This window comes from Petromyzon marinus, unplaced genomic scaffold, assembly GCF_048934315.1.
Source record: "Petromyzon marinus isolate PM22_M1 ecotype Great Lakes invasive population unplaced genomic scaffold, UKy_Petmar_22M1.pri1.0 PM_G_Scaffold_102, whole genome shotgun sequence".
NCBI classification, from domain to species: domain Eukaryota; kingdom Metazoa; phylum Chordata; class Hyperoartia; order Petromyzontiformes; family Petromyzontidae; genus Petromyzon; species Petromyzon marinus.
This window is the reverse complement of record NW_027422654.1, coordinates 289,799-314,721: the sequence shown is the minus strand read 5'-3', so window position 1 is coordinate 314,721 and position 24,923 is coordinate 289,799. Positions and strand designations below refer to the sequence as shown.

At 43.7% G+C, this 24,923-nt stretch overlaps 2 protein-coding genes and 2 pseudogenes across 3 annotated transcripts; 2 read left to right on the top strand and 2 right to left on the bottom strand.

Moving 5' to 3' along the window:
- Positions 1-4,964: 4,964 nt before the first annotated feature.
- Positions 4,965-6,129, bottom strand: LOC142908813 (uncharacterized; annotated as a pseudogene).
- A 16-nt stretch (positions 6,130-6,145) lies between these two features.
- Positions 6,146-6,913, bottom strand: LOC142908812 (uncharacterized; the record flags this gene model as incomplete). Its single annotated transcript, XM_076059429.1, has 1 exon — positions 6,146-6,913. A coding segment is annotated over one exon (768 nt), but the record flags the coding sequence as incomplete, so codon positions are not given.
- A 4,328-nt stretch (positions 6,914-11,241) lies between these two features.
- Positions 11,242-14,252, top strand: LOC142908821 (uncharacterized; annotated as a pseudogene).
- A 3,006-nt stretch (positions 14,253-17,258) lies between these two features.
- On the top strand, positions 17,259-21,746 carry LOC142908822 (uncharacterized). Of its 2 annotated transcripts, none has more exons than XM_076059452.1 (3): positions 17,259-17,420; positions 18,249-18,382; positions 19,257-21,746. In XM_076059452.1, exon 3 carries the CDS (start codon positions 19,271-19,273, stop codon positions 20,309-20,311), a length of 1,041 nt encoding a protein of 346 aa, XP_075915567.1. In that variant the 5' UTR covers positions 17,259-17,420; positions 18,249-18,382; positions 19,257-19,270; the 3' UTR covers positions 20,312-21,746. The 2 variants fall into 2 exon arrangements, with proteins under 2 accessions (XP_075915567.1, XP_075915568.1); XM_076059453.1 differs by having other exon boundaries at positions 18,249-18,387.
- The last annotated feature ends 3,177 nt before the right edge of the window (positions 21,747-24,923 follow it).

The following is a 24,923-nucleotide window of genomic DNA, read 5'->3' as shown; positions in this document are numbered from 1 at the left end:
TAGTGTAGTGTATAGTAGCGTAGTGTATAGTGTAGTGTATAGTAGTGTAGTGTATAGTGTAATGTATAGTAGTGTAGTGTATAGTGTAGTGTATAGTTTAGTATAGTGTTGTGTATAGTGTAGTGTATAGTAGTGTAGTACGCACACTGTTGCACATGGTTTGCTCATGTGGGTGTGTAGTGGAACGCACTGCTCATTAGAACATTGCCTCGTTACGCGGTAAATGCTGCGGCACAACAGGAGGGAACTGCAGGGATGAGGCTCTCCGCTCTTTGTGCTGTGAATTAAAACAGCGCCAGGGTGGAGCGTCCCGTCCCTACAGCTCATAGCTGTGACGGAGCGAGAGTGATCAGCGGACAGCCACCATGGTTGCCAGGTAAGGGGAGACTTCACCCGGAACTCTCCTCCACACGTGTTCCCTATGAACATTGTCGCAATAAACGTACGATCAGGAATCTTTAAAATATCAGACCTTTGTTGTTCCGCAAGAATATTAACGCTCAAACTCGTATCGAACTCTTCATTAATTCACTTGGTCAAACAGTTCAGGTACTCGGCAAAGCATTTCACCACCCGGTATGCAACAGTTAAACAATCTACTCCAAATGAACACCGAAATGTCAAATCATCATCCACCATTGACTTCCACATCGATGGAAGCCGTTTGCCACGACGTCCAAGCCATTAAACACCGGAACAATGCACGTGCCATTCAAGTACATCTTGAAACCCATTATCTGAAGTAGTTGGTATTAAACAACAATAACTAAATAATAGAAACACGTTTACAATATTGAGCGAAGTTATAGTCACGGACTCTTTCCAACTTGATCTCAACAGGACCACAAAAGCTCAGATATGTGTTGCATAATAATGAATCAATCTGATTTAAATCATCAAACACTTTCCGATTTCAACATCACCTTATAAAAGAATAACATTTTAAATATAAGCGCACAACTTTATCTATCTGTGATGAGCGCTGCACTTTCCGTTGTTTTCATGCAGGGGGCGCTGCAAACCTACGCGCCCCCTGCATGGACGACGGAGGCGCAGGGACAGACGTTCGATTACGTTGGAATCGATCTGCAGACGGCGGTCTTCTCGCACGGCCAGCTCCGTGTCGCCTTATCTCGATCCCGCAATCCCAACCAGGTAAAGGGCCGCATCGAACCGAACCCCCGGCAAGACCGTCTACTTAACGACGAGAGAAAATTCACACGAAATGTCCTTTTCAATGAAGTCTTCCAGATGTAAATTGAGACAAGCTTTTAATGAAGAAATACAATTATCTAATTCAAAACACAACACAATTCAAACATGCTTCATTTTAAAACTTCAAAACGGAGCATGGGGTACTTGCGTGAATGCGTCCTTCGTGTGCCGTAAATGTTGTGACTTTCCTGGCCTGAAGGCCGTCAATGTGTTGGACCATTATTGGTGCACAGCGTTTCAACAACAGCAGTGGGGTTTGCTTCAAACGATAGGTATGAACATCCAGACGTGAATCAGCAAGGTGCATTTCTAGTCCTAGTTAGACAAAATCTACGTCAACACGTAAGACAAAACTACAATTCGTGTTGTAGAGAATGTACCTCCTATACGTGTAACTTTTAAGTGGTATGCCTTGTAACTGATGAATGATCCGAGCGTGCTACCTATTTCAAAGACAATGAGTTGCTCCAGATGCTTCGTGGAACACAAAAGTACCCTTTGACCTGTATCACAAGAACAACGGGTCTCACCTGAGTAATCTGTACAGGTTACTTTCAAACACACACACACACTTTGTCCTAACATCACTTAATCAATGTTTGACCCTTATAGATCAAATGTTACAAGTATGCACAAAACCAGACAAGTATACATTCTAAATTATTGACAGGCATATTAACAAAATTGGATTACTGCAGTGAAATATACTGCATCACGTTACATCATATTAACAAGAAGCTTTTTTAAAAAGTTGCACAGTCTGCTTCACCGTGTATGTAAAACATACTATTGTGTCATTCAAAACGAGTAGGCCATTGCATGCTGGCGTCTGAGTGAAAATGTAGCAAATTCTAAACATTACCTACAAACCACACAACTGAGATGACACATCAATCATCGCCCCCTACTGACAGGCTCTTGTCCACATGCAGGCCGGTGCAGGGCCACCACCTTGTGCCACACAGGGGCAGCTGCTACTTGAGGATGCTCTTTGAGTGTTTAGGTGAGGTACGACACAAAACTCCGAGTTGCTGAGGCGATTAAGCAAGCACCGTGTAAAAGCAATTATGATAACATAGTGAATGCTTGGGAGCTTATTGGCTCTTGCTCCTGGTTAGAGATCTACCCAACCCACGGGCCCACAAAGTGTTCAACTTCACATTGTCATTAAAGGCTTGTGACAAAGGTGCATCTATTGTAGCGACATCGTCTCTGGCTTACACATCTACCGGGTCTCCACTTGACTTTGGATTGTCTCGGAGGAAGTCCACCTACACCTCCACTTCCACAAACTGCTGGGAGTTGCCTCGCTCTGCCTCACAGTCAGAATTCTCCTTCTGCTTTACGTTGCCTCCATCGATGTGAAGGTCCCATTTTGGAGTTGAATCTTCATCTTCACATTTCACCTTCACTTCTTCCCTCTTCACCATCACTTCTTCCCTCTTCACCATCACCTCTTCATATTTCACCTCGATACCTTTAAAAGTTTTGATTTAAAGCTTTCGTGACTGCAGTAATTCATATTCTTAGTTTTTTCGGTAAAGTCACGTTGAAGAGAAACAACAAAATAATAAAATATATAAACCAATAAAAAATTCTCACGACGTTTCGACCATAACTCAAACGGTCATCTTCAGGTGTGTTGGTTTGCATAAATGTATTTTTAAACGGCGCATTTATTTAATTATAAAAAACGTTGGCTTCACGCGCAGCGATTTGGCAGTTTGCCCAGGACTAGTCCATCTATTTTTTTTTTAAAAGAGGAGGGGGGAGACGAAATTTTTTATAATGTATGCTGTCTGAAAGCCACTGTAAGCGTGAACAATTAAGAACTGAAATGGTTTATCAAATCTTTCCAATGATTGCTAAGATAGAATCCATCTTCTCGGTTGAAATTGTCTCTGTGCTTGTATATGTGGATAGCCTCATGAACGAATCTCTCATGCAAGCCAGATGGCTTGCAGAGAACCTCTGTCTTGGAGAAGTCAATGTCATGTGAGCCTACTGAATTATAACAGTGATCTGCCACGGCCGAGGTGTTGGTCCTACCGTGTTTAAGGTCTGCTTTATGTTCACGAATGCGGTCCGAGACATGGCGTTTGGTTTCTCCAATGTAACTACTACCACAGAGGCAACTTAGTTTGTAGACACCAGGGTATTGTATGTCCGGAATCACATCTTTTACAGACGGAACCAGATCACGGATTTTATGTAATGTGTTGAAACGGACCTGGATCTTGTGTTTATTCAAGATTTTGGAGATCTTTTTTGTGATCCCAGCAATGTAGGGTAAAGTGATGGTTTTTAAAGGCTCCTCAAGAGGGTTCTTCTTCATGGTTTGAGTGATAGCTTTGCGGATTGTATAGTCGGAGTAACCATTAGCCCTAAGAACACTGAGGTACCCCCCCTGGTGAGACACTGTTTAACCAATACATACTTCATTTGGAATGGAACTTTCTACAAACAGAGGGCACCCCAATGGGTTCCCCCCTTTCTCCAGTTATAGCTAACATTTTCATGGAGAAATTTGAGACTGACGCCATCCAGACTGCCACTCTGCGCCCAACCTTATGGAAGAGGTACGTGGATGACACTTTTGTCATCTGGCCACATGGCCGGCCTGCTCTAGACCAATTCTTCGACCACATCAATTCCATACACCCAGCCATCAGATTTACCATGGAAGTCGAAATAGATGGCAAGATACCTTTTTTGGATGTCCTAATTAAAAAGAGACCTGATGGTTCAATGAGCCACTCTGTCTACAGGAAAGCTACCCATACGGATGCTTATCTGAAACCGGATTCCCACCACCATCCATCACAGAAGAATTCTCTCATCAAGACTCTGTATCATAGAGCCCAATGCATATCCGACCAGGAACACATAAGCAGTGAACTCAAGCACGTACACCAAGCTCTTAGGGCTAATGGTTACTCCGACTATACAATCCGCAAAGCTATCACTCAAACCATGAAGAAGAACCCTCTTGAGGAGCCTTTCAAAACCATCACTTTACCCTACATTGCTGGGATCACAAAAAAGATCTCCAAAATCTTGAATAAACACAAGATCCAGGTCCGTTTCAACACATTACATAAAATCCGTGATCTGGTTCCGTCTGTAAAAGATGTGATTCCGGGCATACAATACCCTGGTGTCTACAAACTAAGTTGCCTCTGTGGTAGTAGTTACATTGGAGAAACCAAACGCCATGTCTCGGACCGCATTCGTGAACATAAAGCAGACCTTAAACACGGTAGGACCAACACCTCGGCCGTGGCAGATCACTGTTATAATTCAGTAGGCTCACATGACATTGACTTCTCCAAGACAGAGGTTCTCTGCAAGCCATCTGGCTTGCATGAGAGATTCGTTCATGAGGCTATCCACATATACAAGCACAGAGACAATTTCAACCGAGAAGATGGATTCTATCTTAGCAATCATTGGAAAGATTTGATAAACCATTTCAGTTCTTAATTGTTCACGCTTACAGTGGCTTTCAGACAGCATACATTATAAAAAATTTCGTCTCCCCCCTCCTCTTTTAAAAAAAATAGATGGACTAGTCCTGGGCAAACTGCCAAATCGCTGCGCGTGACGCCAACGTTTTTTTATAATTAAATTAATGCGCCGTTTTAAAATAAATTTATGCAAACCAACACACCTGAAGATGACCGTTTGAGTTATGGTCGAAACGTCGTGAGAATTTTTTATTGTTTTACATATATTTTATTATTTTGTTGTTTCTCTTCAACGTGACTTTACTGAAAAAACTAAGAATACCTTTAAAAGTGTCCAAGCTGCGATTTTCGTCCGGTTCTTGTTTCGTGAGGGATGGGCTTATTGTGGCACTTTGACTTTCACAAGCTGATTTCAGATTCCACTCCTTGAAGATCTTCTGATGCTTCCGTGTTTTCTGGTGTACTTGAAGATTTTATGAATGTGCAAACGCCTTCCCGCAGAGTGCACCTGAAGGGTTTCTCTCCCGTGTGTGTTCTCTGGTGTACTTTAAGATGTGATGACTGTGCAAACATCATCCCACACAGAGTGTACCTCAAGGGTTTCTCTCCTGTCTGTGTTCTCTGGTGTACTAGAAGATTTGATGAATGTGCAAATGCCTTTCCGCACACACTGCACTTGAAGGGTTTCTCTCCCGTGTGTACTCTGGTGTTTTTTAAGATTTGATGACTGTGAAAATGCCTTCCCACACACACTGCACTTGAAGGGTTTCTCTCCCGTGTGTGTTCTCTGGTGTGATTTAAGACCAGATGACTGTGAAAATGCCTTCCCACACACAGTGCACTTGAAGGGTTTCTCTCCCGTGTGTGTTTTCTGGTGTGTTTTAAGAGCAGATGACTGTGAAAATGCCTTCACACAGTGCACTTGAAGGGTTTCTCTCCCGTGTGTTCTCTGGTGTTTTTAAAGAGCAGATGACCGTGAAAATGTCTTCCCACAAACACTGCACTTGAAGGGTTTCTCTCCCGTGTGTGTTCTCTGGTGATTTTTAAGAGCAGATGACCGTGAAAATGCCTTCCCACACACAGTGCACTTGAAGGGTTTCTCTCCCGTGTGTGTTTTCTGGTGTGATTTAAGACCAGATGACTGTGAAAATGCCTTCCCACACACACTGCACTTGAAGGGTTTCTCTCCCGTGTGTGTTTTCTGGTGTGTTTTAAGAGCAGATGACCGTGAAAATGTCTTCCCACAAACACTGCACTTGAAGGGTTTCTCTCCCGTGTGTGTTCTCTGGTGTGTTTTAAGAGCAGATGACCGTGAAAATGCCTTCACACACACACTGCACTTGAAGGGTTTCTCTCCCGTGTGTGTTTTCTGGTGTTTTTTAAGAGCAGATGACCATGAAAATGTCTTCTCACAAACACTGCACTTGAAGGGTTTCTCTCCCGTGTGTGTTCTCTGGTGTGTTTTAAGAGCAGATGACCGTGAAAATGCCTTCACACACACTGCACTTGAAGGGTTTCTCTCCCGTGTGTGTTCTCTGGTGTGTTATAAGAGTAGATGAATCTGAAAACGTCTTCCCACACACACTGCATTTGAAGGGTTTCTCTCCCGTGTGTGTTCTCTGGTGTGTTTTAAGAGCAAATGAACTTGAAAATGTCTTCCGACACACACTGCACCTGAAGGGTTTCTCTCCCGTGTGTGTTCTCTGGTGTTTTTTAAGAGTAGATGAATGTGAAAATGTCCTCCCACACACACTGCACTTGAAGGGTTTCTCTCCCGTGTGTGTTCTCTGGTGTGTTTTAAGAGTAGATGAATCTGAAAAAGTCTTTCCACACACACTGCACTTGAAGGGTTTCTCTCCCGTGTGTGTTTTCTGGTGTGATTTAAGACCAGATGACTGTGAAAATGCCTTCCCACACACACTGCACTTGAAGGGTTTCTCTCCCGTGTGTGTTTTCTGGTGTGTTTTAAGAGCAGATGACCGTGAAAATGTCTTCCCACAAACACTGCACTTGAAGGGTTTCTCTCCCGTGTGTGTTCTCTGGTGTGTTTTAAGAGCAGATGACCGTGAAAATGCCTTCACACACACACTGCACTTGAAGGGTTTCTCTCCCGTGTGTGTTTTCTGGTGTTTTTTAAGAGCAGATGACCATGAAAATGTCTTCTCACAAACACTGCACTTGAAGGGTTTCTCTCCCGTGTGTGTTCTCTGGTGTGTTTTAAGAGCAGATGACCGTGAAAATGCCTTCACACACACTGCACTTGAAGGGTTTCTCTCCCGTGTGTGTTCTCTGGTGTGTTATAAGAGTAGATGAATCTGAAAACGTCTTCCCACACACACTGCATTTGAAGGGTTTCTCTCCCGTGTGTGTTCTCTGGTGTGTTTTAAGAGCAAATGAACTTGAAAATGTCTTCCGACACACACTGCACCTGAAGGGTTTCTCTCCCGTGTGTGTTCTCTGGTGTTTTTTAAGAGTAGATGAATGTGAAAATGTCCTCCCACACACACTGCACTTGAAGGGTTTCTCTCCCGTGTGTGTTCTCTGGTGTGTTTTAAGAGTAGATGAATCTGAAAAAGTCTTTCCACACACACTGCACTTGAAGGGTTTCTCTCCCGTGTGTGTTCTCTGGTGTGTTTTAAGAGCAAATGAATCTGAAAATGCCTTCCCCCACACACTGTACTCGAAGGGTTTCTCTCCCGTGTGTGTTCTCTGGTGTATTACAAGATTACATGACTGTGTAAACGCCATCCTGCACATCGTGCACCTGAAGGGTTTCTCTCCTGTGTGTGTTCTCTGGTGTTTTTTAAGAGCAGATGACCATGAAAATGCCTTCCCACACACAGTACATTTGAAGGGTTTCTCTCCTGTGTGAGTTCTCTGGTGCCGTGTCAAATTTCCAGTCCGATCCGTGCTGTATGCACGCTGGTCGCATTGTTGACTTGTCGTACCGAGCTGCGCTGAGTGCCTTTGCTCCATCAGACCAAATCTGCAGAGGAAGCGTCAGCTGCAGACAGAAAAAAAGAATATCCACACCATCTACACGTCAGGCACAGAGGAATGCACACGAGACTTACACATCTATACTTATTAATATATTCATGATGTAGTGAAAAAGTTTCCCAAATTAATCAAATTTGATGAACGTGCAAACGCCTTCCCGCACAGAGTGCACCTGAAGGGTTTCTCTCCACGGGCTGTGATGGCACACAGTGAGAGGGCAAATGTCATTAATATGCCTGGAAGCCTTCATATCTTCAAGATGAATGTTAACCCAAAACTCTAAGCACACAATTCCATTTCTGATGGTCTGAAATCCGTTTTAGCTAAAGGTCTAAACTTTGCTGTCACACCGAGACACTTACCGGTTAATGATATCATTGCCCATGTCGACGTTGCACTCAAGGGCTTGAGTCACATCTCTGCAGACGTAGCAAGATCTGAAATCGCTGCAACCCTCAAAAACGCTAAGTTGCCACCTAGCAACATCAGCAAAGACGAACGTTTTGAATTATCTCAATTAAAAAAGAGGGATGATATTGTCGTTCTCTCAGCCGACAAAGGCAATGCCACTGTCATCATGGACAAAACAGAATATAACAACAAAATTCAAGAACTACTCAACGATGGCAGCTATACAAAAATAAAAAGAGATCCCACCAACAGCCTGGTCACCAAAACGAACAAAATTATCTCTGATTCAACAGCATTAATTGATGAGAACAAACAGTTCTTGTTGAAACCCTCTGCTGCCAGACCACCAAGATTATATGGCCTTCCAAAGATACACAAAGAAGATACACCCCTTCGTCCCATCGTCTCTACTATCAGCTCCCCCACCTACAAACTGGCACGTTTTCTGGCTGATATACTGCGACCTTTCACTGGAAAAACCACCTCTGCGGTACTAAATTCTACTCACCTGGTATCGACAATCAAAGACATTTCCCTGTCCCCAAGCGACCTGCTTGTCAGTTTTGATGTGGTGTCCTTGTTCACCAAAGTCCCGGTACCTGACACCATCGCTATCATTGAAGACCTGGTTCATCAAGGACTGCATACTGATGTACCCCCCCTGGTGAGACATTGCTTAACCAACACATACTTCACCTGGAATGGAACTTTCTACAAACAAACTGAGGGCACCCCAATGGGCTCCCCCCTATCTCCGGTTGTAGCCAACGTATTCATGGAAAAATTTGAAACTGACGCCATCCAGACTGCCACTCTACGCCCGACCTTATGGAAGAGGTACGTTGATGACACCTTTGTCATCTGGCCACATGGCCAGCCTGCTCTAGACCAATTCCGCGACCACATCAATTCCATACACCCAGCCATCAGATTTACCATGGAGGTCGAAAAAGATGGCAAACTACCCTTTCTGGATGTCTTAATTAAAAGGAGACATGATGGTTCAATGAGCCACTCTGTCTACAAGAAAGCTACCCATACAGATGCTTACTTGAAACCGGATTCCCACCACCATCCATCCCAGAAGAACTGCCTCATCAAGACTCTATACCATAGAGCCCAATGCATTTCCGACCAGGAACACATTACCAGTGAACTCAAGCACGTACACCAGGCTCTCAGGGCTAATGGCTACTCCGACTACACAATCCGCAAAGCCATCACTCCAGTCATGAAGAAGGATCCTCTTGTGGAGCCACTCAAAACCATCACCTTACCCTACATTGCAGGGGTCACTAAAAAGATCTCCAAAATCCTGAATAAACACAAGATCCAGGTCCGATTCAACACAGTACACAAAATCCGTGATTTAGTTCCATCTGTAAAAGATGCTCTTCCAGACATACAGTACCCGGGCGTTTACAAACTACAGTGCCTCTGTGGTAGTAGCTACATTGGAGAAACCAAAAGACATATCTCGGACCGCATCCGCGAACATAAAGCAGACTTGAAACACGGTAAGACGAACTCCTCTGCCGTGGCAGATCACTGTTACAATTCAGTGGGCTCACATTGTTTTATTGTCAATATTCACGCAGTTTTTATTTTCTTTTGTTTTCACCAGGCCAAGCCCGCTTGAGCTGCTATACCGCTCTTGTTATCAGAAGCGACCTGCCCACAACAACACAAGGTGAGGCTTTGTCAACGTGTGTGAATGTTTTGACTTAAAACTTTGGTGACTGCAGGAATTAATATTCTTGGTTCTTTCGGTAAAGTTACGTAGATAGAAAACAAAATGAAAATAACATAATAATTTTTTATTTTTTTAAATGAAGCAAAAAACCCCACAACGTTTCTATGGCAACATTAATGTTGAAGATGCGCGGGCTTACAGGAATATTTATGACATTTGCCCTCTCATTGCGTGCCATGACAGTGCTGTTTGCACAGTCACATAGTCACTGTAAGATGATTTTCTTGGTCGTGTTTTTGTTTTGTTGCTTGTTGTGATTGCACCCGATTCAAGAGCCGAATGGCTCACGGGACTATAACCAAAATAAATCAAACTGAAAATGAAAAAACTGAAACCGCGTGATGAATTTTAGGAAAGTTTTTCACTGCATCTCCAAATATATATAAAAGGCAAAGTTGTGATTGTGTGTGTTGTCTGTTCAAAATGTTTAGCGTACTTCCCGACATGCAACAAACTGGAAATTTGCCATGTGGGTACTTTCCAGACTGTACACCATACAAACATTATACAAATACACTTTTGGTTTTCATTGGGGGGGGGGGGGGGAGCTCAATAATGCATAGATTTTTTGCACGGCAAGTGAGCTGTGACGTCAAATCTGTCACGTGACCCTCGCATGTGGAAGCGTCCCGCATTGTAGTGTAGTGGTTAGCGTTGTCTGTGTGTCTGTGTGTGTGTCTTGTGTGTTTGTGTCTGTGTTTGTGTCTGTGTGTGTGTCTGTGTGTGTCTGTGTGTGTGTCTGTGTGTGTGTCTGTGTGTCTGTGTGTGTCTGTGTGTATCTGTGTGTGTCTATGTGTGTCTGTGTGTGTCTGTCTGTGTGTCTGTATGTGTGTCTGTGTGTGTGTCTGTGTGTGTGGAAGAGTAACGCATTGTAGTGTAGTGGTTAGCTCTGTCTGCGTGTGTGTGTCTGTGTGTGTGTGTATATCTGTGTGTGTGTCTGTGTGTGTGTGTGTCTGTGTGTGTCTGTGTGTGTGTGTCTGTGTGTATCTGTGTGTGTGTCTGTGTGTGTGTCTGTGTGTGTATCTGTGTGTGTGTGTGGAAGCATAACGCATTGTAGTGTAGTGGTTAGCGCTACGCTACGAACCCGGCGACCCCAGTTCGATTCCCGCTCACGGCCACCACCGGTGATAATTATTTCAACCGCTTCTGGCCCTTCCCTAGGTCGACTCAGCCTTAAACGAGTAACTGTTGTAGTGTGAACATCGCCACTGGGGAGACAAAGGCGACCAGACGTGGGGATCCAAGTCCCGGGCGAAGCTGGGTAGTACAGGTAGTCATGAATATATGAATGAATATAGACGTGTAAGTCACGTGTGACTGTATATATTAATTCCTCCATGGCTCGATACTGACGTGTAGATGGTGTGGATATTCTTATTTTCTGTCTGCAGCTGACGCTGGTCTGATGGAGCAAATGCACTCAGCACAGCAACTCGGTACGACAAGTCAACAATGCGACCAGCGTGCATACGGCACGGATCGGACTGGAAATTTGACACAGCACCAGAGAACTCACACAGGAGAGAAACCCTTCAAGTGCACTGTGTGTGACAAGGCATTTTCAGATTCATCGACTCTTAAAAAAGACCAGAGAACACACACGGGAGAGAAACCCTTCAAGTGCACTGTGTGTGGGAAGCCATTTTCAGATTCATCGACTCTTAAAAAACACCAGAGAACATACACGGGAGAGAAACCCTTCAAGTGCACTGTGTGTGGGAAGGCATTTTCACAGTCATCTGCTCTTAAAATTCACCAGAGAACACACACGGGAGAGAAACCCTTCAAGTGCAGTGTGTGTGGGAAGACATTTTCAGATTCATCTGCTCTTAAAACACACCAGAGAACACACACGGGAGAGACACCTTTCAAGTGCAGTGTGTGTGGGAAGGCATTTTCACATTCATCTACTCTTAAAAAAGACTAGAGAACACACACGGGAGAGAAACCCTTCAAGAGCAGTGTGTGTGGGAAGGCATTTTCAGATTCATTTGCTCTTAAAACACACCAGAGAACACACACGGGAGAGAAACCCTTCAAGTGCAGTGTGTGTGGGAAGGCATTTTCAGATTCATCTCATCTTCAAAGACACCAGAGAATACACACGGGAGAGAAACCCTTCAAGTGCAGTGTGTGTGGGAAGACATTTTCAAATTCATTTGCTCTTAAAACACACCAGAGAACACACATGGGAGAGAAACCCTTCAAGTGCAGTGTGTGTGGAAAGGCATTTTCAGATTCATCTCATCTTCAAAGACACCAGAGAACACACACGGGAGAGAAACCCTTCAAGTGCAGTGTGTGTGGGACGGCATTTTCAGATTCATCTACTCTTAAAAAACACCAGAGAACACACACGGGAGAGAAACCCTTCAAGTGCAGTGTGTGTGGAAAGGCATTTCAGATTCATCTCATCTTCAAAGACACCAGAGAACACACACGGGAGAGAAACCCTTCAAGTGCAGTGTGTGTGGGAAGACATTTTCAGATTCATCTATTCTTAAAAAACACCAGAGAACACACACGGGAGAGAAACCCTTCAAGTGCAGTGTGTGTGGGAGGACATTTTCATATTCATCTAATCTTAAAAAACACCAGAGAACACACACGGGAGAGAAACCCTTCAGGTGCAGTGTGTGTCGGAAGACATTTTCAGGTTCATTTGCTCTTAAAAGACACCAGAGAACACACACGGGAGAGAAACCCTTCAAATGCAGTGTGTGTGGGAAGACATTTTCAGATTCATCTACTCTTAAAACACACCAGAGAACACACACGGGAGAGAAACCCTTTAGGTGCAGTGTGTGTGGGAAGACATTTTCATGGTCATCCGCTCTTAAAACACACCAGAGAACACACACGGGAGAGAAACCATTCAAGTGCACTGTGTGTGTGAAGACATTTTCAGATTCATTTGCTCTTAAAACACACCAGAGAACACACACGGGAGAGAAACCCTTCAAGTGCAGTGTGTGTGTGAAGGCATTTTCACGGTCATCTGCTCTTAAAACACACCAGAGAACACACACGGGAGAGAAACCCTTCTTGTGCAGTGTGTGTGGGAAAACATTTTCTGATTCATCTGCTCTTAAAAAACACCAGAGAACACACACGGGAGAGAAACCCTTCAGGTGCAGTGTGTGTGGGAAGACATTTTCAGATTCATCTACTCTTAAAAAACACCAGAGAACACACACGGGAGAGAAACCCTTCAAGTGCAGTGTTTGTGGGAAGACATTTTCACGGTCATCTGCTCTTAAAACACACCAGAGAACACACACGGGAGAGAAACCCTTCTTGTGCAGTGTGTGTGGGAAGACATTTTCTGATTCATCTGCTCTTAAAAAACACCAGAGAACACACACGGGAGAGAAACCCTTCAGGTGCAGTGTGTGTGGGAAGACATTTTCAGATTCATCTATTCTTAAAAATCACCAGAGAACACACACGGGAGAGAAACCCTTCAAGTGCAGTGTTTGTGGGAAGACATTTTCACGGTCATCTGCTCTTAAAAAACACCAGAGAACACACAGGAGAGAAACCCTTCAAGTGCAGTGTGTGCGGGAAGGCATTTGCACATTAATCAAATCTTCAAGTACACCAGAGAAGACAGACAGGAGAGAAACCCTTGAGGTACACTCTTTGTGGGATGATGTTTGCACAGTCATCACATCTTAAAGTACACCAGAGAACACACGGGAGAGAAACCCTTCAGGTGCACTGCGGGAAGGCATTTGCACATTCATAAAATCTTCAAGTACACCAGAGAACACGGAAGCATCAGAAGATCTGCAAGGAGTGGAATCTGAAATCAGCTTGTGAAAGTCAAAGTGCCACAATAAGCCCATCCCTTATGAAACAAGAACCGGACGAAAATCCCAGCTTGGACACTTTTAAAGGTATCGAGGTGAAATATGAAGAGGTGATGGTGAAGAGGGAAGAAGTGATGGTGAAGAGGGAAGAAGTGAAGGTGAAATGTGAAGATGAAGATTCAACTCCAAAATGGGACCTTCACATCGATGGAGGCAACGTGAAGCAGGAGGAGAATTCTGACTGTGAGGCAGAGCGAGGCAACTCCCAGCAGTTTGTGGAAGTGGAGGTTTGGGTGGACTTCCTCCGAGACAATCCAAAGTCAAGTAGAGACCCGGTAGATGTGTAAGCCAGAGACGATGTCACTACAATAGATGCACCTTTGTCACAGGCCTTTAATGACAAGAATGTGAAGTTGAACACTTTGTGGGCCCGTGGGTTGGGTAGATCTCTAACAAGGAGCAAGAGCCAATAAGCTCCCAAGCATTCACTATGTTATAATAATTGCTTTTACACGGTGCTTGCTTAATCGCCTCAGCAACTTGGAGTTTTGTGTCGTAACTCGCCTGAAACACGCAAAGAGCATCCCCAAGTAGCAGCTGCCCCTGTGTGGCACAAGATGGTGGCCCTGCACCGGCCTGCATGTGGACAAGAGCCTGTCAGTAGGAGGCGATGATTGATGTGTCATCTCAGTTGTGTAGTTTGTAGGTAATGTTTAGAATTTGCTACATTTTCACTCAGATGCCAGCATGCAATGGCCTACTCGTTTTGAATGACACAATAGTATGTTTTACATACACGGTGAAGCAGACTGCAACTTTTTCTAAAAAGCTTGTTAATACGATGTAACGTGATGCAGTATATTTCACTGCAGTAATCCAATTTTGTTAATATGCCTGTCAATAATTTAGAATGTATACTTGTCTGGTTTTGTGCATACTTGTAACATTTGATCTATAAGGGTCAAACATTGAATAAGTGATGTTAGGACAAAGTGTGTCTGTTTGGAAGTAACCTGTACAGAGAACTCAGGTGAGACCCGTTGTTCTTGTGATACAGGTCAAAGGGTACTTTTGTGTTTCACGAAGCATCTGGAGCAACACATTGTCTTTGACATAGGGAGCACGCTTAGATCATTCATCAGTTACAAGGCATACCACTTGAAAGTTACACGTATAGGAGGAGGTACATTCTCTACAACACGAATTGTAGTTTTGTCTTACGTGTTGACATAGATTTTGTCTAGCTAGGACTAGAAATGCTCCTTGCTGATTCACGTCTGGATGTTCGTATCCATCGGTTGAAGCAAACCCCACTGCTGTTGTTGAGACGCTGTGCACCAATAAGGGTCCAACACATTGACGGCCTTCAGGCCAGGAAAGTCACAACATTTACACACGAAGGACCCATTCACGCAAGTACGCCATGCTCCGTTTTGAAGTTTTAAAATGAAACATCTTTGAATTGTGTTGTGTTTTGAATTAGATGATTTCTATTTCTTCATTAAAAGCTTGTATCAATTTACATCTGGAAGACTTCATTGAAAAGGACATTTCGTGTGAATTTTCTCTCGTCATTAAGTAGACGGCCTTGCCGGGGGTTCGGTTCAATGCGAACACAGTGTATACACACACACAGTGTACAAACACACAGTTTACACACACAGTGTACACACACACAGTGTATACAAATAGTGTACACACACAGTGTACACACACACAGTGTACATACACAGTGTGCACACACAGTGTATACACACAGTGTACACACACAGTGTACACACACAATGTACACACACAGTGTACACACACAGTGTACACATACACAGTGTATACACAGTGTACACACACAGTGTACACACACACAGGGTATACACAGTGTACACACACAGTGTACACACGGTGTACATACAGTGTACACACACAGGGTACACACTGTATATATACACACACACAGTGTACACACAGTGACACACAGGGTATACACAGTGTACACACACAGTGTATACAGTGTACACACAGTGTACACACACACAGTGTACACACACAATGTACACACACACAGTGTACACACACTGTACACACACAGTGTACACATACGCAGTGTACACACACAGTGTACACACACTGTACACACAGTGTACACATACGCAGTGTACACACACACAGTGTATACACATAGTGTACACACACAGTGTACACACACAGTGTCTGTACACAGTGTACACACACACAATGTCCACACACACATAGTGTACACACACAATGTACACAATGTACACACACAGTGTACACACACACAGTGTACACACACAGTGTACACACAAACAGTGTACACACAATTTATACACACAGTGTACACATACGCAGTGTACACACACACAGTGTATACACATAGTGTACACACACACAGCGTACACACACAGTGTACACACACACAGTGTACACACACAGTGTATACACAATGTACACAATGTACACACACAGTACACACACAGTGTACACACACAGTGTACACACACAATTTATACACAGTGTGCACATACGCAGTGTACACACACACAGTGTATACACACTGTGTACACACACAGCGTACACACATAGGGTACACACACAGTGTATACACACACAGTGTACACACACACAGTGTACACACAGGGTATACACAGTGTACATACACACAGTGTACACACACACAGTGTACACACACACACAGTGACACAGTGACACACAGTGTACACACAGTGACACACACACAGTGTATACACACACAGTGTATACACACAGTGTACACACACACACTGTATACAGTGTACACACACAGTGTACACACACAGTGTATACAAATAGTGTACACACACAGTGTACACATAGACACCTGGGAGCCAGAAATCTTTCTGATGGGTCAAATACTCATTTCACTAATTAAAATGCAAATCAATTTACAACATTTTTGACATGCGTTTCTCTGGATTTTGTTGTTATTCTGTCTCTCACTGTTCAAATAAATCTACAATTAAAATTATAGACTGATCATTTCTTTGTCAGTGGGCAAACGTACAAAATCAGCAGGGGATCAAAATATTTTTCTTTATTATTTTATTGTTTCCATTCTACGTGGTGACTTTACCGAAATAACCAAGAAGATGAATCCCTGCAGTCACGAAAGCTTTAAATAGAAATTTGAATTGCAAGTGCTTTGAGTGTGCACGTGCCGTGTGGAAACAAATTGTACGATACGCTTATGTTGGATATGATTAGGTAATATCGTAGTGTCGCCATATCGCGATAACTTTCGGAGTTAAATGTTTGTACAATTCTGCAAGAGCGTTCCGAACTTTGATCCCGTTGTGTGAACGTCATCATTTGGAACGAACCAACTTACCGCTTTAAATAGGGGGGGGGGTCGCAGACGCGGTAATATTTTTTAAAATATATAAATATATACATCTACAACAGCAATACAATGACGGAGCGACCGTGACTATCACAGTAGATCATTCAGCATATATTGTTTGAGTAAATACGATTCAAATTATGTGATGGAAGTCAAAGTATAAGATTGATAGTTTGAGCGTCAACCCTTCGCTGGGAGTGGTAGCTCCCAAGTGCCAATGGCTGACGCCTCAAGCGCGGCTCCCAGGACGCTTCTAAACTGTTCGGAACATAACGACTCCCCACCCCCACCCACCCCACCCTAAACTTGCACGAACAATTCCTCTCGCCCCTTAAAACTCGTGAGCAGGATTGAACTCACGCGAACCGGTAAGTGGGTGTTTTGGTTTTAAAATTTTGACCACAAAAAAAAATCCGGTGTTGTGTGACCCCCTTTGCGGCGGTGACACCGCAGGCTGTGGTTGCTCCCCGCCGGGGAAGGCGTCTCCTTCTCGGTAGGCAATCCAGGCCATTCAGGCCCTCCCTGGCGTCTCGGGCCTAGTCTGTCACAAAGAAAATAAACATTTATACATGCCTTGTGGAACTGTTTTCACAGTAAGATACACAGGCAGCAGTCGTAAGAAGAAAGGCTGAAATACAATCGTCAGTCACAGAGGCGTTATGAAAAAGGGCCATTGCCCGATTATTTACTACCGTATTTACTTTTAAGGGCAGTGTTATTGGTAAATATGTAGGGGTTTTTTCTCTCGTGATATACCCGTCTTTGGGTTTTGGGCTGTTCCACGCGAGTTTGAAGCCTTTGGTTAAACGAGGTAACACAACCACTGGTCAAGTTATCTTTTGATGCATCACAGCTGTCATAACCCGTACGGTTTACCCCGTATTCTTCTACAGAGACATTGAGTTTTCACGACCATACGGGGTACAGCCGTTTCAATACGGGCAAAAAAAAAACATTCTTTAGTAACAATATTGTCTGTTTGTTTGTGTTTCTACATTGTGATGGGACTCCGTAGGACGAACGTTGATATTTATAAAGACACGTGGTGGCAGATACGGTCTGAATTGATCTGTAATAAGGTAGGGGCACTGATTGATAGTGGGTTGACAGCTACGTGGTGGTGAGTGTACTCGAAGTGAATCTCTATTTGTGTGTTTCTCCCTTGTGATGGGACTTTGTTGTTGTTGTTGTTTTAGGCGGCTGCGGGACTGTGCAACGTTGGTGAGCGGCATAGGAGCGGTGGGGGCAACATCCATTGTAGAGTACAATGTCACTACGCTCCCACGTCTGCGCTACCCTCCTCCACCAAGCCGCCACACGGACGAGCGTGGTGAAGTATGGTCAAATCACGACCCGGGGCGGCGTGGGGAGACCCTCGTCCGGCAATGGATTAACAAATTGGCTCTTACTGCATACCTCCATATATATAAAATTATGCAAGGTTGTGATTGTGTGTGTTGTCTGTTCAAAATGTTTAGTGTACTTCCCGACATGCAACAAACTGGAAATTTGCCATGTGGGTACTTTCCAGACTGGACACCGTGTAAACATTATACAAATAAACTTTTGTGTTGTTTTTGGGGGGGGGAGCTCAATAATGTATAGATTTTTTGGACGGCAAGTGAGCTATGACGTCAAATCTGTCACGTGACCCTCGCATGTGGAAGCGTCACGCATTGTAGTGCAGTGGTTAGCGTTGTCTGTGTGTGTCTGTGTGTGTGTGTCTGTGTGTGTGTGTCTGTTTGTGTCTGTGTGTGTGTGTGTCAGTGTGTGTGTGTCTGTGTGTGTGTGTGTCTGTGTGTGTCTGTGTGTGTGTATCTGTGTGTGTCTGTGTGTGTCTGTGTGTGGAAGCGTAACTCATTGTAGTGTAGCGGTTAGCGCTACACTACGCTACGAACCCGGCGACCCGAGTTTGATTCCCGTTCACGGCCACCACCGGTGATGATTATTTGAACCGCTTCTGGGCCTCCCCTAGGTCGACTCAGCCTTAAACGAGTAACTGTTGTGGTGTGAACATCGCCACTGGGGAGACAAATGCGACCGGACGTGGGATCCAAGTCCCAGGCGAAGCCGGGTAGTACAGCTAGTCATGAATATATGAATGAATATAGACGTGTAAGTCACGTGTGACTGTATATATTAATTCCTCCATGGCTCGATACTGACGTGTAGATGGTGTGGATATTCTTATTTTCTGTCTGCAGCTGAGGCTGGTCTGATGGAGCAAAGGCCCTCAGCTCAGCAGCTCGGTACGACAAGTCAACAATGCGACCGGCGTGCATACAGCACGGATCAGACTGGAAATTTGACACAGCACCAGAGAACTCACACAGGAGAGAAACCCTTCAAGTGCACTGTGTGTGAGAAAGCATTTGCATGGCCATCAGTTCTTGAGACCCACCAGAGAACACACACGGGAGAGAAACCCTTCAGGTGCACTGTGTGTGGGAAGGCATTTTCACAGTCATCTGCTCTTAAAACACACCAGAGAACACACACGGGAGAAAAACCCTTCAAGTGTAGTGTGTGTGGGAAGGCATTTTCAGATTCATCTACTCTTCACAGACACCAGAGAACACACACGGGAGAGAAACCCTTCAAGTGCAGTGTGTGTGGGAAGGCATTTTCAGATTCATCTCATCTTCAAAGACACCAGAGAACACACACGGGCGAGAAACCCTTCAAGTGCAGTGTGTGTGGGAAGACTTTTTCAGTTTCATCTGCTCTTAAAACACACCAGAGAACACACACGGGAGAGAAACCCTTCAAGTGCAGTGTGTCTGGGAAGGCATTTGCAAATTCATCAAATCTTCAAGTACACCAGAGAACACACAAGCATCAGAAGATCCACAAGGAGTGGCGTCTGAAATCAGCTTGTGAAAGTCAAAGTTCCGCAATGAGCCCATCCCTCATGAAACAAGAACCGGAAGAAAATCCCAGCTTGGACACTTTTAAAGGTATCGAGGTGAAATGTGAGGAAGTGATGGTGAAGAGGGAAGAAGTGATGGTGAAGAGCGAAGAAGTGAAGGTGAAATGTGAAGAGGTGATGGTGAAGAGTGAAGAAGTGAAGGTGAAATGTGAAGATGAAGATTCAACTCCAAAATGGGACCTTCACATTGATGGAGGCAACGTGAAGCAGGAGGAGAATCCTGACTGTGAAGCAGAGCGAGGCAACTCCCAGCAGTTTGTGGAAGTGGAGGTTTGGGTGGACTTCCTCCGAGACAATCCAAAGTCAAGTGGAGACCCGGTAGATGTGTAAGCTTGAGACGATGTCGCTACAATAGATGCACCTTTGTCACAGGCCTTAATGACAAGAATGTGAAGTTGGACGCTCAGTTGCTAGGTTCATCCTGCAGAGTAAGAGCGGCCAGTCTTTGTGGACCTGTGGGTTGGGTAGATCTCTAACCAGGAGCGAGAGACAATAAGCCCCCAAGCATTCACTATGTTAGCATAATTACATTTACACGGTGCTTGCTTAACCGCCTCAGCAACTCGGAGTTTAGTGTCTCGTCTGAAACACTCGAAGAGCATCCCCAAGTAGCAGCTGCCCCTGTGTGGCACAAGGTGGTGGCCCTGCACCGGCCTGCATGTGGACAAGAGCCTGTCAGTAGGGGGCGATGATTGATGCGTCATCTCAGTTGTGTAGTGTGTAGGTAATCTTGATTCGAAGCTTTCGTGACTGCAGGAATCCACACTCTTTAGTTATTTCGGTAAAGTCACCACGTGGGTAGAAACATAACAGATCACGGCGTTTAGATCACAACACAAGCAATCGTCATCAGGTGGAACAACCACAGAAAGAGTAACTGCTGAAGTAGTAGGCGCCTACTCCAGCAGTTTCTTCTTATTGCTGCTGTGCTTGTCCCACCTGATGATGATTGCTTGTGTTGCCATCGAAACGCCGTGATCCATTATTTGTAGGTAATGTTTAGAATTTGTTACATTTTGACCCAGACGCCAGCATGCAACGGCCTATTCGTTTTGAATGACGCAACAATAGTACGTTGTACATACACTGTTAAGCAGACGGTGCGTATTTGTAAAATAACTTCTTGTTAATACGATGTAACGTGATGCAGTCAATTTCGCTGCAGTAATTCAATGTTGTTAATATGCCCGTCAATGATTTAGAATGAATACTTGTCTGATTGTGCGCGTGCATGTAACATTTTGTCTGAGGGTCAAACATTGAATAAGTGATGTTAGGACAAAGTGTGTGTGTGTGTGTTTGAAAGTAACCTGTACAGAGAACTCAGGTGAGACTCATTGTTCTTGTGATACAGGTCAAAGGGTACTTTTGTGTTTCACAAAGCGTCTGCCTCTGGAGCAACTCATTGTCTTTGAAATAGGGAGCACGCTCGGATCATTTATCAGTTACAAGGCATACCACTTAAAAGTTACACGTATAGGAGGAGGTACATTCTCTACAACACGAATTGTAGTTTTGTCTTACGTGTTGACGTAGATTTTGTCTAGCTAGGACTATAAATGCTCCTTGCTGATTGACGTCTGGATGTTCGTACCTATCGGTTGAAGCAAACCCCACTGCTGTTGGTGAGACGCTGTGCACCAATAAGGGTCCAACACATTGACGGCCTTCAGGCCAGGAAAGTCACAACATTTGCACACGAAGGACGCATTCACGCAAGTACCCCATGCTCCGTTTTGAAGTTTTAAAATGAAGCATCTTTGAATTGTGTTGTGTTTTGAATTAGATGATTTTATTTCTTCATTAAAAGCTTGTATCAATTTACATCTGGAAGACTTCGTTGAAAAGGACATTTCGTGTGAATTTTCTCTCAACGTTAAGTGGATGGCCTTGCCGGGGGTTCGGTTCAATGCGGACACAAACAGTGTACACACATAATAAAGGTTTTTGGGTTAGATCGCGTTTATTTATAAATGTGTCGTAACCCTCCACCACCCGACACGGCCAATCAGCAAAGAAAAGTGTCACGTTGACAAAAGACAAATAATTCACTACTTCAGCCCACCGGTGTGTTGAAGAGTTAATCCACATTTACAGTTTGAGTACGACGTTTCGCTGGTAAATACTTCCAGCATCATCGGGCAATTCGCCAGAATGGTAAAGCCCTCGCTTGCTCCCGGTTTTATATAGAGCAGAAGAGTGACGTCATCACTTAACTCATCAGGTGCAGTGATTAGAGGCGGAGGGGGGGGGTAATGTAATTATATAATCGATTAGTAATCAGTCATTGGTTATGATTAGTAATGAGTTGTAGATTAGTAATTCTTTAAATCAAAATGTAATGTGTATTATTTAATAATACGCTTCCAGGCCGCACTGAGCCGGTAGCTGTCAGAGCGATTAAAGTTATTCTTGTTCCTCTCAATTTCAATGGATTCTCTAATTAGTCTTTGCCAGTAATAATTAGTTTTACACACCACTGCAACATTGTCAAAATCAATTGAGTGTCCTTGTTGACAAGCATGTTCTGCCACTGCCGACAGTTGTGTTTGAGATAATTTAATATTTCTCTGATGTTCTTTTAGTCTTACGCTGATGTTACGTCCCGTCTGCCCAATGTAGCAGCTGCCACATGAACAATTAATCCGATATACACCTTCTGTTGATAGTTTAGGTAATGCGTCTTTAGTGCAAGATACTAGTTTTTGAATTTTGTGTACTGTACCAAATCTTACTGTAATGTTTTGCTTTTGCAAAACGCGGGCTAATTTGTCAGTTACTCCTGAGATATATGGAATTTTTATTGTTTTAACAATCTGGTCGCTTTCAGTAGTATTGCTTTGCGATCGTGATTTGGCATTCAGTGCTCTGTTAATTTGAGCATTATTGTAGCCATTCTGTCGTAGTGCGTCTTTAACGTGTTTAATCTCTCTCACTAGACTCTCACCATCTGACACTGTTTTCGCCCGATGCACGAGCGTCTTAATAAGAGAGGATTTTTGAGCTGGATGATGATGTGATTCTGCATTCAGATAGGCATCAGTGTGCGTTTGCTTTCTGTAAACGCTGTGTGTTATTTTACCGTTTAGGCCATGTCCAAGCAAAATATCTAGGAATGGGAGTGTATTATTCACCTCCATTTCCATGGTGAACTGGATGGCCGGGTTTTGTGCATTGAGATGATTTAGAAAATCATTAAGTGTATCTTTACCATGTGGCCAGACAACCAAAGTGTCATCCACATACCTAAACCAAAAGGATGGTTTTAATGTGCTCGAGGCAAGTGCTTTTATTTCAAAGTTTTCCATGTACAAATTTGCTATAGCAGGGGATAAAGGAGAACCCATTGCTGCTCCTTCCTTTTGTTTAAAGAAATCCCCTCTCCATAAGAAGTAAGTGTTATTTAAGCAATGGCCAGCAAGTTTCGGAATATCTTTTTGTAAACCGGTATTCTTTACTAGTGTATCAAGTAATTTAAGCGATTCGTCCACTGGAACCTTAGTGAATAGAGAAATCACATCAAAGCTTACCAGAATATCATCAGGAGTAAGTTTAATATCTTTAATCACATTCACAAGATGTTCTGAATTTTTTATGAATGAAGATGTCTTACCGACGCACTACGACAGAATGGCTACAATAATGCTCAAATTAACAGAGCACTGAATGCCAAATCACGATCGCAAAGCAATACTACTGAAAGCGACCAGATTGTTAAAACAATAAAAATTCCATATATCTCAGGAGTAACTGACAAATTAGCCCGCGTTTTGCAAAAGCAAAACATTACAGTAAGATTTGGTACAGTACACAAAATTCAAAAACTAGTATCTTGCACTAAAGACGCATTACCTAAACTATCAACAGAAGGTGTATATCGGATTAATTGTTCATGTGGCAGCTGCTACATTGGGCAGACGGGACGTAACATCAGCGTAAGACTAAAAGAACATCAGAGAAATATTAAATTATCTCAAACACAACTGTCGGCAGTGGCAGAACATGCTTGTCAACAAGGACACTCAATTGATTTTGACAATGTTGCAGTGGTGTGTAAAACTAATTATTACTGGCAAAGACTAATTAGAGAATCCATTGAAATTGAGAGGAACAAGAATAACTTTAATCGCTCTGACAGCTACCGGCTCAGTGCGGCCTGGAAGCGTATTATTAAATAATACACATTACATTTTGATTTAAAGAATTACTAATCTACAACTCATTACTAATCATAACCAATGACTGATTACTAATCGATTATATAATTACATTACCCCCCCCTCCGCCTCTAATCACTGCACCTGATGAGTTAAGTGATGACGTCACTCTTCTGCTCTATATAAAACCGGGAGCAAGCGAGGGCTTTACCATTCTGGCGAATTGCCCGATGATGCTGGAAGTATTTACCAGCGAAACGTCGTACTCAAACTGTAAATGTGGATTAACTCTTCAACACACCGGTGGGCTGAAGTAGTGAATTATTTGTCTTTTGTCAACGTGACACTTTTCTTTGCTGATTGGCCGTGTCGGGTGGTGGAGGGTTACGACACATTTATAAATAAACGCGATCTAACCCAAAAACCTTTATTATGAATAATATTGGTCGCGAAAGCCTACGTGTTAAAGTGTACACACACACAGTGTATACACACATACAGTGTACACACAGTACACACACACAGTGTACACACACAGTGTATACACAGTGTACACACACAGTGTACACACACACAGTGTACACACACAGTGTACACACACACAGTGTATACACACATAGTGTACACACACACAGTGTACACACACAGTGTACACACACACAGTGTACACAAACACAGTGTACACACACAGTGTACACACACACAGTGTATACACACAGTGTACACACACAGTGTACACACACAGTGTACACAAACAGTGACACAGCGACACACACAGTGACAAA

Bases quoted from the DNA above. Each gene is read 5' to 3' on its own strand.
- LOC142908822 (XM_076059452.1), top strand. From the start codon at position 19,271: ATGGAGCAAAGGCCCTCAGCTCAGCAGCTCGGTACGACAAGTCAACAA.